Here is a 15,477-nt window from a genome sequence, read left to right as displayed (position 1 = left end):
GTCCAGTTCTAAATTAAATTCAATCGATCTATTGTCAAACTTTTTTGGGGGTTTCAATTTTACTTTATTTAGTGGGGTTTACTTGGGAACATTGGCCTTAATCGCACAAGAAAGGTATGGAAGCCGTTGAGTGAATCAGTAGAAAGGAAGGGGTATCCAGCAGATAGTTCGCAGTAGTGTATTTGAAAGGAAAGAGTGGCGACTAGGAGGTCCAAAAGTTCATCGCTTACTCACTCATCGTTCGGTGTGTAAACGACGAATGCTTTCCTCTATCAAAGTCTGGCTGGTGCCTGGTTGCTCTCGCTCTGCCAGCTCAAAGGCATGTACTAGATTTTCAATGGCAGCTTGTCCACGTTTTGAGCGGCAGCTTTTATGAAGCTAATTGAAAGCATTAGCAGCAGGCATTAGTACGAAAAGCATGAACTTAATGCAAAGCGCAAGTAATTCAACATACCTGGCTAAGAATAGATGTAACAGTATCTTGAAATACAGCTTCATTATGTAATGGTGTAGAGGTTTCGGAGGAAGAAACGCTAGATAGAATAGACGGTCGGGGCATATCATTGTTGTTGTTATTGGCCCTAACCGTATCTTGACCATATTCGTCCATACTGTATCTCGAAGTCATACGTTGAATACCATTCTATCAGTGTTTTTGTTAGCAGTGAATGATCAAGTTCCTTCACATGTTCAATTCAAAAACACTCACTGTTATTTGGTTGATCGATGAAGTTGATTGTCTCGTACCCGCCTGCTGCAGTCGTCCTCCTGTTTGCATCCTCTGTTGAGGAGGTGGTGCATATTGTATACTTTGAGCGGATGAGCTATTAGACATTTGTGTCAAGGTAGCTGTGGAGGTTGTTTGTCTCATCCCCAAAGACTGAGATGGAAGTGGTGACCGGAAATCTGCAGGTTGTCGTACTGTTCCGAAGTCCCATCCGTCATCATCCGGTTCATCAGCTCTAATAAGCAACAGAGAAAGATCAAGGGTTGCATTAGTCACTATAGCATCATGTGTTAAAGTATAGTTTCAATAACTTACTTCTCTTCGTTATCGGACGAGTCACTGTCTTTGCCATTACCCATGTGAAGCCATCGTTCATGAGCTTCAATCAGTTCCGTTAAATATGATACCTTCTTTGCGTTTCTGATAAAGCGGTGCTTGAGTAGTTCACGGGCAGTTGGTCTTCGAGTGGAGTCCTTTTGCAAACACACATTGATAAAATCTTTGAAATGCTTGCTATAGGTACCCTCCAGGGTCGGTGGATGGCTTTTTGGGATCAAGAATAGGACTTTCATTGGGTGCATATCAGCGTATGGTGGCTCTCCTTTGGCTAACTCGATGGCAGTTATACCCAACGACCAAATATCAGCCTAAATTCACGCACTCGGCGGTCAGATTTTTCTATACGGGCTTCTGACACTTTGTTCTAACATCTTTGCTTACCTTATGATCATACCCGGATTGCTTAATGACTTCAGGTGCCATCCAAAACTGAAAAGGCATATGCTATGTGTGAGATGACAATGTGCTATTTTCTTATGTATACCACATGCATGCTTACAGGAGTTCCCACAAACGTGTTTTTCTTGGTCAGACTAGCCGTGAGCTGACCTGAAACACCAAAATCAGCCAATTTGACTGTTTGAAATTGGATTAATTAAGCCATTTAAGTTGTGCATAAGCATTTACGGTAGTACAGAGGTGTAATCACTTACCATCTCCATTTGCGCTCAACAGTACATTTGCAGCTACATAAAAAAAGAAGGAAAGAAGGTAGATTAGTACCATGCGCGCCTCAGAGTGCCATTCCACATATAACCCGTTGAAGATCTTTGGGTCATTTACCTTTTATATCTATTTGTCGGTTCATAGTGGGAAGAGAACAAGAATTAGTATAGCCGCCAACAAATGGGTAGCTCAGTCTTGTTGGACCTAAATGACTTACCTCTGTGAAGCTTTCCTTCATTATGGAGGTAGTCGAGACCTCGAAGTAACTCCCTAAGTATGATGGCAATGTATTCCTCTCTAATGTGACCAGCTTTCATCTTACAGTGGATTCGTTAAGATATCAGATTACGACCATCATTACTTGTTACAAAAAGCCAGCCCTATACCTACCAAGTCGGAACAGGAGCCACCAGAACAATATTCCATGATAATCCATAAGTTGGAGCCTTTCAAGTGTGACCCAAAATATCTGACGTTCGATTTGCATCAGACACTCTTCGTGAGGAAACCTATAGTAAAAGGAATACCACTTACTTTGTGACATACTGTGAATCCAGCTGAGATAGAATGGCAATCTCCTGCTGAATATCGTCAATTTCATCTTCAGCATTTTCTAAATCAATGATCTTAATAGCAACAGGGCGATTTGTTCGTCTGTCGATGCTAGAAAAGCAGGTAGGGTTTAGATCCTACTGATATCAGGCAGCTGTTACTCTACGTTCACTAACCCTTTGAAAACTTCGCCAAAGGAACCTTTGCCTGCAGTAAAATAAGAATCAGTTATCAGCTTCAGTGGGGCGAAACGCGAAACGACACGGCCGATACGGTACCTATTCGTTCCTGTTTGATATAGTACTGCTCAGGGTCCGAGAGGTGACTAGGATTCTGAATAGAATGCAGTACAGCTTAGTTGAAGGGAACGTAGAAGCACACTGCATGTAGGTTGATGGATGGAGGATTTTACCATGACAAAATGGAGAGGGGAGAAGACAGTATTTAAAAAAAAATAACAAGAGGGAAATGTTTTCATTTTGCTTGAGAGAATCATGCCTTTTTATGGTATATCTGTACTACCAACAACAAACAATCTTAGTTTTGGAACAATAAACTAGCTGCGACTTCACAGTTGCCGCCTGCCATATCCAATGCATGGATCGCCTCCTGTCTACTGACTCCCAGGTTAGTTAACGTAGCTATGTCACTCTCGGAGTATCCTTTGTTTGACGATGCTGCACTTGATTGTGACGTTTCGCCGTAGTTTGATGCGTTAGCATTGGCAACTGGTCCAGCAATTCGTGCTTCAGCCGGTGTTTCATCATCTGCTCCACCATGAAGTTCGATCATACGCTGCTTTTCTGGCAATTCATGCTCTTGTAAAAACGGTATGTCAATCTCATCGAACGTTAAAGCGTTCTTTCGAAGGTCGATACATCCCTGTAAAAGAAGGGGCGCTCGGTGTGAGAAAAAAATAAAGGACATGAAATCGTGGTGGTAGTGTTCAAAGTAACACCTCGTTCGGGCTATCAAATATTGCAACGAGGATCACTTACTTGATGCTTTCGAAGCATGTCCAATCCAAAAAGTAGCTCAGAACCTTTTCCTTCCACAACAATGAACGAACATGCCAGAAAGAAGTCCTTTGACAGTTTCATCTGTGCGCTGTGAATCCGACCCAGGATTTTGGCCGTTCCAACTCCCTTTGCCACTCCGCTGAAGCGAGTATCAAGAAGGCGATCGAGTCCGCACAGTTGGGCCGTCTCTGGGCTGACTATAGAAAAAAAAAATTGGGGTTTGAACGATGGGGGACCAAAATTCACATGATCACAGAGCCTGCTCGTCAATCAACTTACTGACAGTACTCTGAGCACCAGAGTCAACCAATGCAACCAGATCCTTCCCATTGATTTCCACTCGTATATATAGGCGAGTAACCTATTGATAGTGTGATACAGTCAGTAATAGGCTCGAAATGGAAATCGCCTTGTTCACCGCAGAGCTTACTCTGGCAAAAGATTCTGGGTTGTACTCCATAGCAGCCTCCAAATTCGCAGCAATATTTTCCTGTCGTATAGCTTCTTCGATCCGCTTTTGAGCTTCTACATCAAAAGGATCGTCATTCAAGGCAGCCAACTGTAGAGATTTTTGCGTTTCAGCTTGGCGTCGACTTTGCTCTATTTGCTGTACCATCATATTGAATCTCTCCGGATCGTTCATAGCTGCCTGGGCAAGATCTGGATTTGTCTATACTCGAAGGTCAGCAACACTTTTTTCCCGCATGAAAGTAAACATTCACACAGTCATCGTGCTTACATTGGCAAGCTGTTGCAAAAGACGAGGATCACGAAGTACATGCTGTCGCATCATATCGAAGTTTGGATTACCACTGAGATTTTCCAACAACCAATGTCCTTTTAGATTTCTTGCCACTATGAACAAAGGCAATTAATGGCGTGTTCCCTACCTTGATCCTCCTTGTCGCTTACGACGGAGAAGAACAATGTCGTCCTGACCTATATCGTACTGTTGAAGAGTTTTTTGAGGGTCTACGAGTTCGTTTCCGTTGTAAAATAGCATTTGCTCTGCAACCTCAATATTCGTCTGCGGTAAAAAGTGGTAAATACGTCACGTCACAAGTGTACAGAGCAATGGCCAAGCTTTCTTTGACAGTACAGTCTGGGCTGACAGATCATGACAACTTTAAGAGAGTACTTACTTCAGCTTCGAGAAGAGCCTTGAGATTTTCTATCTCCATTTGAGAATCAATCTCCAAATTGTATAAATCGCCCTCGTCTGTGGTTACTGAAAGCTTCATTTATGCTAAGTGTTCCTGTGCAGACAGAAGGCCACAGAAACTCCAATCGAAAGCCCGATCAAAATGTAACTTGGGCCCAACTCAGCCGAAAGTCAAGTCATGTGACTTTTTGACATCATGATTCCTTCTGGTTGAACCTTTGGAAGAGATTGGCTGATTCCAAAAAACATAAATGGCACAACAAATTGAAAGAAATCAGGATGCCACTGTTTATGTTGGAAACTTAGACGAACGGTGTACCGAAACCCTTGTATGGGAGCTGATGCTTCAGGCTGGGCCTGTTGGTAAGTACTTTGGGTCGTGATCCATACAACTAACCAAACATATACTAATTGTCTCGACATAATCGATAAGTCAACGTTCATTTGCCCAAAGATCGCGTCACGCAAAGTCACCAAGGTTATGGATTTTGCGAGTTTATGACAGAGGAAGACGCCGATTACGCCATTCGCATTATGAATCAGATCAAACTATACGGAAAGCCAATCAGAGTCAACAAGGTGAATAACGTTCAATTTGGCGTGGTTACCGTTATATTTAACTAACATGATGTCAATCATTTTCAGGCAACGTCAGATAAGAAGAACTTGGATGTTGGTGCCACGCTCTTTGTTGGCAATCTTGATCCAGACGTCGACGAAAAGATGCTGTACGATGTATTCAGTGCATTCGGTGTAATTGTTCAGACTCCAAAGGTAAGGCTATATGTCGGTTAATGGATCCATAGATAGCATTGTTTTAATGCGTGTTGGAAATCTTAGATTGCTAGGGACGCAGAGACCGGCAACTTCAAGGGATATGGCTTCGTCACATACGATAACTTTGATTCATCTGATGCTGCTATAGATGCCATGAATGGGCAATACCTAATGAATAAGGAAGTCAACGTGTCCTATGCGTTTAAGAAGGATGGTAAAGGTGAACGTCACGGTTCTCAAGCGGAACGTTTGTTGGCAGCGCAGGCCAAGAAGAATGCTCCTGCTTCAGCGTCAATGTTTGGCGGCCCACCTGGAATGGGAAGACCACCTATGGGTATGGCTGGAGGAAGACCTCCCCCGCCAATGAATGGATTGCCATCTGCGGTTCCTTATAACTCGGTACCTACTACACAAGGTTACCGACCACCACCTCCACCTCCAATGGGCGGTAAGTGAATTTCCTTACATGAATGTTTTCCATGCTCATACTAAATCGTAGTGTTTGCAGGCGCTGTTGGACGACCACCTTATATGGGTTATGGTGGTCCATCGCCTGGTGGCCCACCCGGTGGTGCAAATTATCGACCACCACAACCACCTTTTGGAGGTTATCGACCACCACAATAAAATTCATTTGTTCGTGATATCCATTTCATTGCAAGATTAATAAAAATAAAACAGCCATGTACTTAAAAATGTATTGAATAATGGTTCAGAGGACCACGACCTTGCGGAGGACATGTTGAAAGCTTGTGTGCATCTACATCGTTGCGTCGCTCACCCTGTCCTTTGGAGGACAGTTCTCTGGTAAAAGAGCTATTCTTGCAGTAACGGGCTCATGGTAAAGCAATCTAGAACATTTCAACACATAACGAAGCGTATGGAGTTGAAGCAATAAAATGCCAGATGTATTGAAACATGCATGGTCATACACTTTCGAAATTCAAGACATGAGATATAAGAAAAAAAAAGGTACGAGAACTTTCTTGCTTTCATTTATTGAGTTGAGTTTTGGGAAGGGGAATAAGCATGTTTTTTTCTTGTCATGGGGAGACCTTTATCCGAGGAAGTTTACACAGAATAAATGCAAGAGAATAGAGCAAACAGCGAAATCTGCAAAAGCTCTGAACAACAAAGTGCAGGGTGTTAGGTGTGCTTTCTTTTCCTCTTGGAAATAAATCATTCAGAGAAGTTTGACATACCGTTCTGGTGAAATTCCTTTAAAGTCTGGAGAGTTTTGCGCATTGGTCTGGATTCGCAAATTGGCTGTAGTAACAGAAGGCATGATCAGTGGCTGGCTGGGATTTGTAATAATGGATCCGTCCAGACCCTCTCAACAGTCTCCCTGACCGATACCCAATCCTTTCGACACCGTTACAATCACCGGTTGCGTTTCTTTCCATAATACATCGTATCTCATTTATCATATCACTGTCGTTGGTTTTCTCACAGCACTTGACAGCGACCATGGTCCGCGATACCGTAATAGGCGACTTTGGCGGTATCTCATAGATATAATATAAAGACAGATATGAACTCACCAGCAAGCACAAAGCTACCAACTGACGAGATGAATCCAGCCAAGAATGCATTGTATGGGAAAGTACCAGCAGCAAGCATGTACACAAATTGAAGGATACCGGATCCCATAATGAAAACCAAGTAGATGTCGATAAACTTGAGACTAATAGATGTAGTCTGCTGGTACGAATTGGCTAACCGCTTGATCGCGGGAGCTAAGTCTTGCATGGCGGACATGATGTCGTTGTCAAGCAAAGAGAAGAAGCAGGCGCGAAATTAATTCAGACAGCGGCAGTGACAGGCTGGCAAAGAACGATTGGATTGTGCCTGATGGTAGCACACACGTGACTTTGCCGTTTGTCATGTAAAACCATCTTATGGATATGAAGGACCCTTTGAGCCCTTCCATAAGACTAGGTCCCTCTACAAAACAAATACGAAAAAGCAGAAATCTGCGTTCTTCGACGTTTCACTTTGTAGAAATCACAACCAAGTAGTATCATTTGATTCATCAATCGTCATTGGATCACCATTTACAGAAAAGTGGGTCTCATTTTCAGGAGCTTTAAGCTCAGCTGAGAGCTTTAGCACATTTTGGAAAAACATACAGACTTACTGCTTTTCGTCTTTCCTCTAGTTTTACTCTTTATCATATTGCTGCCAGTCTCTTAAAAAAACAAGTTGACTTGTTACGCTACTTTCCAACCTTGAAGAAATGAATTCTTCAGCTCGGAATAACTTCACATCACAACAATCTTTCGTCGACAGTAACCCAGCCATATCAATGGAGGCTACGGCCCAGGCTAATCAAGCGCCAACGTCAGGAGGCATACCTGATTTTGTAAAGAAATTATTTCGGTAAGCTAATGCAGTGCTATAGAATTGAAAACCGATTCCCCTGTCTCATATTTCTACGTACAGCATGCTGGAAGACAAGTCTTACAACCACATTGTCTCCTGGGGCAACAATGGAGAGACTTTTGTTGTGAAAGATCCAACGGAATTTTCCAAAGTTATCTTGCCCAAACACTTTAAGCACTCCAACTTTGCTAGTTTTGTTCGACAGCTTAACAAATACGACTTCCACAAGCTGAGAAACGCCGATGATGGCAAGCCATACGGTGAACAGGTACGCCACACAATGAGTTTTCACTTGATAGCTCTAAAATGCTATTTACTAGATTCTAATTTTTTTTTTCTTTTTTCATATGTTTACAGGCCTGGGAATTCGTTCATCCAAAGTTTCAAAGTAACAAAAAGGAATTATTGGAAAAGATCAAAAGAAAAACCCCGAACAAGGGCAATCGTGGCCCTACAACGTCCGGTTCAGCAGGAAATGCTGGTGCTGGCCAAGACAACAGTGGCAATAATTCGGTTAGCTTGCAAAATTCCAACCAATCCTTCAACAACAACCAAGCTGCTCCTGCCGAATTCAACGCACTTGCCGCCAACTTGCACACTCAGATAGCATACCTCCACAAGATCCATACCGACATGGCTGGACACCTTCAAAGCATTGGTAACAATTATGGTGTTGTGCTGAATGAAATTATGGGCTGTCGCAGCAAAATGATGGCTCAAGATAATTTGATGCAAAATTTAGTGCAGTACCTCGTACAACAAGAACAAGGTTAGTACCCAACACAGTGGGTTACGTAAATAGAATAGACCATTATATTTACCGCTTTTATGACATCTTCAGAGCACCACCAAGAAGAGAGAGGACAAATAGATGATAGGCAGCCAAATTATGGTCATGATACGCCGTTTGTCCCTTCATCCGAAGCACAGAAACTGATTCAATCTTATTCCGAAGTTGCAAAAGCAAGTGTTACCCAGATGAATCAGATCTCTCAGCGTATTCAAAGCCTACAACAGCTTACTCAAGTGCCTTGGGCTTCTACTGAAAATAACCAGCAGAACGATATACTTTCTTCCGACTTGATTTCCACGAAAGCATCATCATCTGCTCCTGTCGCAAACAATGAATCATTTCCAGCTACATCCGAGTCTTCAGCGCAGCCTTCCTTCAACATGCCCAATCTTGCTGATCTGTCAACACAATTCACAGCGGCTGCAGCCAGCATGAATTTGACACTTCCCGGCGAAAAAGACACGAAGGGAACCAACATACTTGGCAATTCCAAGAACGCTGACGGCTTGACAGTTGTTACTGTTGGGCATTTGCAACCAAAGAATATGTCTCCCTCGTATACCCCATCCAATAATGCCAGTACTAGTCAAGCATCCACGACAGCTGCGGCTCGTCCTGCATCTGATAAGACTATGCGCATTCATCGTAAGACTTACATTCCTGGTTGGTCAGTACCTCCTCGTGTCTTATTGGTCGATGACGACTCTGTTTGTCGCAATCTCAGCAGTAAATTACTCCAAGTGTTTGGATGTACATTTGATGTAGCAACTGACGGTGTTGAAGCGTTGAAGAAACTCGGCTTGGAAAAATACGATCTCGTTTTAATGGTAATAATTTCTTACGGTTGTGAACAGTTCACTTTCCTTGCGCACGATATTCATTTCTCTTTAATATCATAGGATGTTGTGATGCCTAATCTCGATGGTGTTACTGCCACCCGTAACATAAGACAGTATGATACCCTTACCCCCATCATATCCATGACGTCCAATACCACTGATAGTGATATTATGGAATACTTTGGAAGCGGCATGAATGACGTACTGCCCAAACCTTTTTCGACCAATGGCCTTCTGGATATGGTGGTCAAATATTGCGCACATCTCAAAGCCATTCAACGAGTGCAAGGAGTTGATCCCGGCATGGTTCACCGTGGCCCCAGTACCCAGAATATGATTGCGGCGTCTCAATATTCTTCTACATCGCAGTCAGAAGGAGACCAAAACAATCAAAGTCGTAAACGACAATACAACAGCACATCAGATTCCCAAGCCACAGGAGGTTTGGTAGCCGAAAGCTCGTCGGATCTTCCACCGTTCGTCAACTTACAGGACTTACCTCAGTTTGTAAGCTTCATGGGGATGATGCAGCAAGCAGCCAACGGGGATGAAACACCTAGCTCTAGCCATGCAGGCCACTGGTTTCAGCAGCAACTTCAGCCCCAAGATGATACCTCATATGGTGGCTATGAAAGAAAACGAGCAAAGCTAGAGGTCATCGAGTAACATTAGCTTTCTGATGACGCTTATTTCATACTGCCTTCCCACCTTTTCCCCTCATTTCATTTTGTCACGTACCTCTTTTTTTCTTTGTTTATATCATTCTTACGACGCGAATCGCTTATATCCATAACTGTACGCTCAGTATATGTGTGTAGTCTGTATATTGTTTAGTGCGACATACCAAATTGAAAAAGATTCATACTTGAACGCAGAAACTGACAGATGACTGTTATTACACTATTTGGGAATGCGTACAGTAGAACAACATCGAATAATTGGTTGTCTCCTGCAATCGTTTAGCGAAACTGCCGAATAACATGAATTAGCCAATCCATCATGATAAGAAATGAAACCAAGATTGACAGTATTTATACATAACATATTGTTTCTCGGTTATTGGTTTGAAATGACTAAATATGTCCACTACATCCGAAAGGCCATACAAGTTAAAAAAGTTTAAAATACATTGGGGGAGGGGTATTGTAATAGAATAGCTTAATCTTCAATTACTGGAAGTGCGGCAATGGGGTTTATTTCTATGAGCTATAATCTCTCTGGGCGAGGGTGTGTCCATCCTGAGCGTCGCTTAGCTATTGGAGTCTTGGCGATAGGAATATGGTCGTCCTCATCTCCACTACTATCACCTAGTGCTGTTGCCGGTGCAGCTTGTGTGCTGGACATATACCCGTTCTTGCTGTTGCTAAACTGGCTGTGAATAGACGACCCAGTATAAGAGCTGCTTCGGCTGCTGGATGACGCGAAAGGACTGCGATTTGTTTCTGCCGATGAGCTACTGCTGAGACCAGTGGTGGGCTGTATGCCTGTCATTCTAGGGTCAAACAGTGGTATCCTGGGGTCAAGTCCTGTCATCCTTGGGTCATGGGTTGGCATTCTGGCATCATACGCTGACATTCTAGGGTCATGCGAGGGCATCGTTTGACCTAACGGTGAAGACATACTCGCTTGGGGAGGCATGGAAAATGGCATCATGACGGGAACTAGACCGTGTGGGGTTTGGATAACAGGCATCAAGGCAAAATTACCACCGTTCATCATCATCATCTTTGGCACAGTATTAGTTATATGAAATGAAACATGAAAATTTTGGTGAACAGTTCCTTACGTGCTGCAGCATTTGCTGCTGTCGATGCTCTATGAGTTGTCTGTCTCTCTCGCGCTCAAAATAGCGCTCTTTTTCCACTTCCGCACTGAACGCATGCACCTTGTCTACTTTATCAACTGCTCCTTTTCCACTGTTTTGCTGCCTCACGTATTCAAGTTGCGTTATTCTCCCGATTAAACCTGAACCAGGATCTTTTGGTTTAACCGGTACATGAAGAAAAGGCTGGCGCATTGCTCTTGCATACTCTGTTTGCTCCTGAGCGGTCATGGGTAAATCGGCTGGCTTTTTGGCGAGAAGGCTGTTCTCACTAGCAAATTGATCTCCCAAGGATGGTATGGGCGGCCCCTCTCGACCTCCCAAATCTGCTATGTCTTTGAAATCATTTGAAGGATTGGATAGACTTCCAACATCATCATCGTAATCAATGGTACCAGAGGTACCCCAGTGCAACTTTGGAAAGAGGCCTCTGATATTAGATTTGGGGAAAGATAACGGGTTCCCTTTGGATTCCCTTGAACCAGCTGGCGCCGGGACACCATCACGAGATTCTTCAAGAGCTCTATCAACTACTACTTCTTCTCCTACATCTTCTTCAAATACGGATGGATCGATGTATTTTGAAAGCTCCGTGGAGCGAGCAAAGTCCCCAAAAAGACTGGAAGTGGACGCTGTCGCTGATGAAGCACGACTGCTCATATTCCTTGATCCAGAAAGGTTTCCAAAATCCAACAAAAAACTGCTAGAGGTACTGCTCTGCCTTGTTAATCCGCGTGGTTCAATATGCGGTTGAGTTGAACTGGAAAGTGGCTGAGAGATGGCGTTTTCTTTTGACGGAATCCTCAAGCTAGAGCCATCATCCGTGTCTTCATCCGTCTCGCCCGCTCCATCCTCTTCAGTATCGTCCTCGCTAGAATCTCCTATTTGCTTTGTCGGAATTGACACAACTTTTTGCTTCATGGAACTCACTTCTGGGGGTTGACTATTGCTGGTAAGGTCACTCAAGAGAGAAGCTGTGGTGGAGGTTTTGGATTTTAGCTGCTCTACGTGGGGTGTTTGCAAGCTTTTCGATTTTGCGTGGTAGCCTTTTGGAGACAAAGGTTTCTTAGCTTTATCTTCTTCAAACTCTAATTTTCTTTGCAGCTCGTCCGTAAAAACCCCTTTTTGATCCCATCTTTTCTTGTCACATAAACCCTTTCCTTGGACTTCTTGTATGTCCAGAAACAACTTTCCGGGAACCATCAATAGTGATTCAGCACTATAATGAATTCCATCAGCCTGAACTTGGTTAAAAGACATTTGTTGTGGGCGTCCATAGAGTTTGAAAATATCAAACGTGGTCAAGAGCCACTGCGCCATCTCTTTGCTGTTGTTGGCCATGAATAACACATGAGAGATTCGATCCGGGATATCTGAACTTGCATCTGTTGAAACTGTGGAAATTGATCCTTCAACTTTGAACAAAGTGGAGTGCTCGCTCAAGTGAGGCGTTTCAGGGTATATGGCATAGGCTCGAACAATATTGGTCAATGATATCAATGGAGTTCTCGATTTTTTGTCTTCGTATATTAAAATTTGGCCAGGTAAGGGGGATGATGCTTTGCGACCCCATCGCTTCTTGTCGTCCTTCTTGTCCACAACGGTCCAGAGACGTTTCCAATCTGATTTGCCTGCAAAACGGACTTGAAGATAGCACTCTATGCCGCTGGATGGCTGTTTTGTAAAGTAGGGCTTGTACAGAGACCGCGCTAGAATTTTCCTGGTGTACATCTCGTGCAATTTTGTACCTTCAAAACTGGCCAGCCAAAAGCAAAATTCCCACTTTTCCATATCTTGCCTTGTTCTTGCTTGGAACACAAATCGATTTGCACCAGCTGTGTTTTGAATAGCGAAACAATTGGGCTTGCCTACATTGCCTTCATCAAGAATCTCCATGGTGGCATCCGTAATGTTAACATAACTTGGAAGAATACCTTCCTGGCGGTTAGATTTCTCTGCATCCCAAATGGCAAGTGTCGATCCAGACAGTTCGGCAAACACCTTTTTCCATTGTGTACTCTCCAAATGTCTTCCCTCTGGTGTAACCTCGACCATTGTTGTAAGGTAGCCTTCCATATACATTTTATGATTATAACGCAAGAACAGCTTGGCGATATTGTCTAGATCGGTAGGCGATTTACCGGCAATGTTCTGATGCTGTGCCGCTGGCTTAATGAACTTTGATGGCCTTGATGAAATGTTCGCATAGGTGTTTTTCACAAAAACTGGCCGTGTATGATATTTGGGTAGGCTAGGTATAGGCTTGTCAGCTCGAGGCATGATATCAAAGCTGTTCCTAGTCTTTAAGTTGGTCATGGTGGATGTCTCATCGGTTGGCGAGTATAACATGCTGCAAGATGATGTGAAATTTCCCGTCAGCGACCTGGACAAACGATGTCGTGTTTGCGAGCCGCCATGGCGATTCGACGCACTGATATCTTGTGGAAGTGCATTGAACTGGAACACGGGTTTTTCGCTGACACTCATGCTTTGATTATTGGGTCGCTCTACTATGTCTGGAGACAGAGGAAGTCAATCGGCTCAAAAAAAGAAATTAAACAAACAAAGGTGGAGAGATAAATCAGTACAAAGACCACGACGACCTATGAAAATGGAGTAACTAATTAGAAGCTAAGAAGAAAAAGGATGTGTCTACCCTGGTGAAAGCTCTACATCGATTTCATCTTTTTATTTTTAATTTTTAATAATTACGGGGAATGTAAGGGGGATTGGGCTGTTGCTGTTACGGTTACGGTTGCGTTTATGTACTGAGAATTATTTTGTGCCAATAATAAAAAATTATTATCACGATACCAGAGCCTCGCAATCATTAGTAACTGGCAGGAGGAGAAACAGATTCAAACAAATACTACTCACAAATAAGATAGTGGAAACATTCGTGTTTTTGAAAGGCAATCATCAGAATTCATTTTTCAAAGCTTGCCATTTTTATGTACGCTTACCAGTTTTGAGGCTGTAAATATCTTAATCATCTTCACTAGGAAGAGAAATCACATTCGTAGTGGCGATATGATGTAGTGGTTGCTGTGCAGGCGGCCTTGCGAAAGCAATTGGACGTTGGTCACCGGCCCGGATAGATTGTTGCAATTTGAAACATATTATTGCTAGCGTTGATATCCCTTTGCCAAAGTATCTTGCAGTTTTTGCATACTACAACACCATGGTGTGAGATGTCATCAGCTGTTTTGACCTTGCTAAGACTGCGCTCATTGCATTTGTTACAAATCTACACAAGTTATATTAGAAAAGGAGCAATATCGTCTTCATTACAACCGATGACACTTACCTGCGAAGTTAAGGTATTCCTCAATCGGGACGACAACAAGCTTTCCCAATCTCTTTCCGCGGTTCAACATCTTCCATAAGAACGTTAACAAGACCGACTGGCTTGCCCTTGAGATGAGAATGGTTTTTAATGCCAAACATAGCGTCACCAAAAGCGATAATAGGGGCGACAGGCCGTGGTTCAAAAGGTATCTGGAGCGTTAGTGGCTTCCAATGTTGGGGACCTTGCATTGTGCCCAGTGTTCTGCGTGCGGTGGATTCTCTGCAAAAATGCTTCTGTTAGATCCTTGGATGTATTTATACATGGAACAATAAAAAAAGTACGTTACCTTGGACCTGTGGGTAATGCATGTTTAGTATTCCCTTTCCTGTTTTTCTTTCGTCTTCGACGGTTTTTCCGTGTGTTTTTTCGATTTTCTGCGTTGTATTTTTTACCACCATTCGCAAAGACATTCACCATTTCTTCGCGGGCTCTCTGTCGCCCTATATAATTGTGGAACCTGGCTATACCGCGATCGTAATGATAAAAAGAAAGGATGGTTTCAAGATGGAGAAGCACATATCTCAAATATTTTTCATATTGTTTAATATTGGCTGTTTTTGGCGTAGGAAGGTTGATTTCGATCCTGAAAAGATTGTTCAATTTCAGATGCATCAAAGTCTTCCAAAGATAATTGCACGTTTTGTATCGATTGGCTTTTTAACTTTTTTCTAGCAAACATGAAGCTGATGGAATGTCCATAGCTACAAAGTATTGTTGAAAATTTCATTGGTTAATCAGTTACAATACCTCATAGGGAAAGGTTTGTCTCCCACATGGGCATGGCTCGTCTTGTACTCATCCAGAACAATTGCGCATTTCGCAACGTAGTTCCTCGAAGCTTCATTTGGCTTTGGTGGCTGTCCCTTTCTTCTACCAAATTTACCATTTCCCCAAGCCACTACTGTCACTTCTGCAGGAGACACTGGAAGTTGCCGTGCTGGATCACTGACCGTTTTCATACGAGGCATGTGGGTTTCCGGTGTCAGTAGTGTGTTATTGAAGGAAGCCATTAATGACTGAAGTGACATTTCCCTTGTTCTGCACCATCGT

General features: G+C 43.1%; 7 protein-coding genes across 7 annotated transcripts; 2 read left to right on the top strand and 5 right to left on the bottom strand.

The window, feature by feature from the left end:
- Position 1: 1 nt before the first annotated feature.
- Positions 2 to 3,022, bottom strand: K450DRAFT_247914 (uncharacterized protein). Its single transcript, XM_051590147.1, has 14 exons — positions 2,697 to 3,022; positions 2,563 to 2,617; positions 2,461 to 2,491; positions 2,267 to 2,395; positions 2,123 to 2,201; positions 1,950 to 2,049; positions 1,850 to 1,858; positions 1,720 to 1,752; positions 1,566 to 1,642; positions 1,448 to 1,495; positions 1,043 to 1,374; positions 710 to 962; positions 455 to 643; positions 2 to 378 (listed from the first exon to the last, which is right to left on the bottom strand). Exons 1-14 carry the CDS (start codon positions 2,778 to 2,780, stop codon positions 235 to 237), a joined length of 1,563 nt encoding a protein of 520 aa, XP_051443248.1. The 5' UTR covers positions 2,781 to 3,022; the 3' UTR covers positions 2 to 234.
- Positions 3,023 to 3,468: 446 nt separating this feature from the next.
- K450DRAFT_247909 (uncharacterized protein) lies at positions 3,469 to 4,574 on the bottom strand. The gene is made up of 5 exons (XM_051590146.1): positions 4,446 to 4,574; positions 4,194 to 4,330; positions 4,043 to 4,115; positions 3,734 to 3,973; positions 3,469 to 3,664 (listed from the first exon to the last, which is right to left on the bottom strand). Exons 1-5 carry the CDS (start codon positions 4,542 to 4,544, stop codon positions 3,554 to 3,556), a joined length of 660 nt encoding a protein of 219 aa, XP_051443247.1. The 5' UTR covers positions 4,545 to 4,574; the 3' UTR covers positions 3,469 to 3,553.
- A 130-nt stretch (positions 4,575 to 4,704) lies between these two features.
- Positions 4,705 to 5,938, top strand: K450DRAFT_247906 (uncharacterized protein). Its single transcript, XM_051590145.1, has 4 exons — positions 4,705 to 4,828; positions 4,899 to 5,044; positions 5,111 to 5,239; positions 5,306 to 5,938. Exons 1-4 carry the CDS (start codon positions 4,717 to 4,719, stop codon positions 5,696 to 5,698), a joined length of 780 nt encoding a protein of 259 aa, XP_051443246.1. The 5' UTR covers positions 4,705 to 4,716; the 3' UTR covers positions 5,699 to 5,938.
- Positions 5,939 to 6,003: 65 nt separating this feature from the next.
- K450DRAFT_301250 (uncharacterized protein) lies at positions 6,004 to 7,290 on the bottom strand. The gene is made up of 3 exons (XM_051593742.1): positions 6,784 to 7,290; positions 6,445 to 6,508; positions 6,004 to 6,366 (listed from the first exon to the last, which is right to left on the bottom strand). The coding sequence occupies exons 1-3, from the start codon at positions 6,998 to 7,000 to the stop codon at positions 6,300 to 6,302; spliced, it is 348 nt and encodes a 115-aa protein (XP_051443245.1). The 5' UTR covers positions 7,001 to 7,290; the 3' UTR covers positions 6,004 to 6,299.
- K450DRAFT_247899 (uncharacterized protein) lies at positions 7,110 to 10,039 on the top strand. Its single transcript, XM_051590144.1, has 6 exons — positions 7,110 to 7,306; positions 7,401 to 7,621; positions 7,685 to 7,892; positions 7,982 to 8,393; positions 8,466 to 9,244; positions 9,317 to 10,039. The coding sequence occupies exons 2-6, from the start codon at positions 7,479 to 7,481 to the stop codon at positions 9,920 to 9,922; spliced, it is 2,148 nt and encodes a 715-aa protein (XP_051443244.1). The 5' UTR covers positions 7,110 to 7,306; positions 7,401 to 7,478; the 3' UTR covers positions 9,923 to 10,039.
- A 423-nt stretch (positions 10,040 to 10,462) lies between these two features.
- Positions 10,463 to 13,565, bottom strand: K450DRAFT_200451 (uncharacterized protein; the record flags this gene model as incomplete). The annotated part of the gene is made up of 2 exons (XM_051584633.1): positions 10,463 to 10,981; positions 11,043 to 13,565. 2 exons carry the CDS (start codon positions 13,563 to 13,565, stop codon positions 10,463 to 10,465), a joined length of 3,042 nt encoding a protein of 1,013 aa, XP_051443243.1.
- Positions 13,566 to 13,908: 343 nt separating this feature from the next.
- K450DRAFT_247895 (uncharacterized protein) lies at positions 13,909 to 15,362 on the bottom strand. The gene is made up of 4 exons (XM_051590143.1): positions 14,714 to 15,362; positions 14,386 to 14,646; positions 14,042 to 14,325; positions 13,909 to 13,947 (listed from the first exon to the last, which is right to left on the bottom strand). Exons 1-2 carry the CDS (start codon positions 15,037 to 15,039, stop codon positions 14,406 to 14,408), a joined length of 567 nt encoding a protein of 188 aa, XP_051443242.1. The 5' UTR covers positions 15,040 to 15,362; the 3' UTR covers positions 13,909 to 13,947; positions 14,042 to 14,325; positions 14,386 to 14,405.
- Between the last annotated feature and the right edge of the window lie 115 nt (positions 15,363 to 15,477).

Source organism: Umbelopsis ramanniana (assembly GCF_025399195.1).
Source record: "Umbelopsis ramanniana AG unplaced genomic scaffold K450scaffold_40, whole genome shotgun sequence".
NCBI classification, from domain to species: domain Eukaryota; kingdom Fungi; phylum Mucoromycota; class Umbelopsidomycetes; order Umbelopsidales; family Umbelopsidaceae; genus Umbelopsis; species Umbelopsis ramanniana.
The sequence above is the reverse complement of the archived record's forward strand: the minus strand, read 5'-3'. Positions and strand labels throughout refer to the sequence as shown.

Bases quoted from the DNA above. Each gene is read 5' to 3' on its own strand.
- K450DRAFT_247895 (XM_051590143.1), bottom strand. From the start codon at position 15,039: ATGCATCTGAAATTGAACAATCTTTTCAGGATCGAAATCAACCTTCCT. The intron at 14,647-14,713 runs GTAACGTACTTT...GCATTTTTGCAG, and splicing joins GCATTACCCACAGGTCCAAG to AGAATCCACCGCACGCAGAA.
- K450DRAFT_247914 (XM_051590147.1), bottom strand. From the start codon at position 2,780: ATGATTCTCTCAAGCAAAATGAAAACATTTCCCTCTTGTTATTTTTTT. The intron at 2,618-2,696 runs GTAAAATCCTCC...CATTCTATTCAG, and splicing joins CCCCTCTCCATTTTGTCATG to AATCCTAGTCACCTCTCGGA. The intron at 2,050-2,122 runs GTAGGTATAGGG...ATCCACTGTAAG, and splicing joins GTGGCTCCTGTTCCGACTTG to ATGAAAGCTGGTCACATTAG.
- K450DRAFT_247899 (XM_051590144.1), top strand. From the start codon at position 7,479: ATGAATTCTTCAGCTCGGAATAACTTCACATCACAACAATCTTTCGTC. The intron at 7,622-7,684 runs GTAAGCTAATGC...TTCTACGTACAG, and splicing joins TTTGTAAAGAAATTATTTCG to CATGCTGGAAGACAAGTCTT. The intron at 9,245-9,316 runs GTAATAATTTCT...TTAATATCATAG, and splicing joins AATACGATCTCGTTTTAATG to GATGTTGTGATGCCTAATCT.
- K450DRAFT_301250 (XM_051593742.1), bottom strand. From the start codon at position 7,000: ATGTCCGCCATGCAAGACTTAGCTCCCGCGATCAAGCGGTTAGCCAAT. The intron at 6,509-6,783 runs GTGAGTTCATAT...CTGTTACTACAG, and splicing joins TGGTAGCTTTGTGCTTGCTG to CCAATTTGCGAATCCAGACC. The intron at 6,367-6,444 runs GTATGTCAAACT...TTTGTTGTTCAG, and splicing joins AAAGGAATTTCACCAGAACG to AGCTTTTGCAGATTTCGCTG.
- K450DRAFT_247909 (XM_051590146.1), bottom strand. From the start codon at position 4,544: ATGAAGCTTTCAGTAACCACAGACGAGGGCGATTTATACAATTTGGAG. The intron at 4,116-4,193 runs GTAGGGAACACG...GGAAAATCTCAG, and splicing joins AAGCGACAAGGAGGATCAAG to TGGTAATCCAAACTTCGATA. The intron at 3,665-3,733 runs GTAAGCTCTGCG...CACTATCAATAG, and splicing joins ACCCAGAATCTTTTGCCAGA to GTTACTCGCCTATATATACG.
- K450DRAFT_247906 (XM_051590145.1), top strand. From the start codon at position 4,717: ATGGCACAACAAATTGAAAGAAATCAGGATGCCACTGTTTATGTTGGA. The intron at 4,829-4,898 runs GTAAGTACTTTG...ATAATCGATAAG, and splicing joins GCTTCAGGCTGGGCCTGTTG to TCAACGTTCATTTGCCCAAA. The intron at 5,045-5,110 runs GTGAATAACGTT...AATCATTTTCAG, and splicing joins AGCCAATCAGAGTCAACAAG to GCAACGTCAGATAAGAAGAA.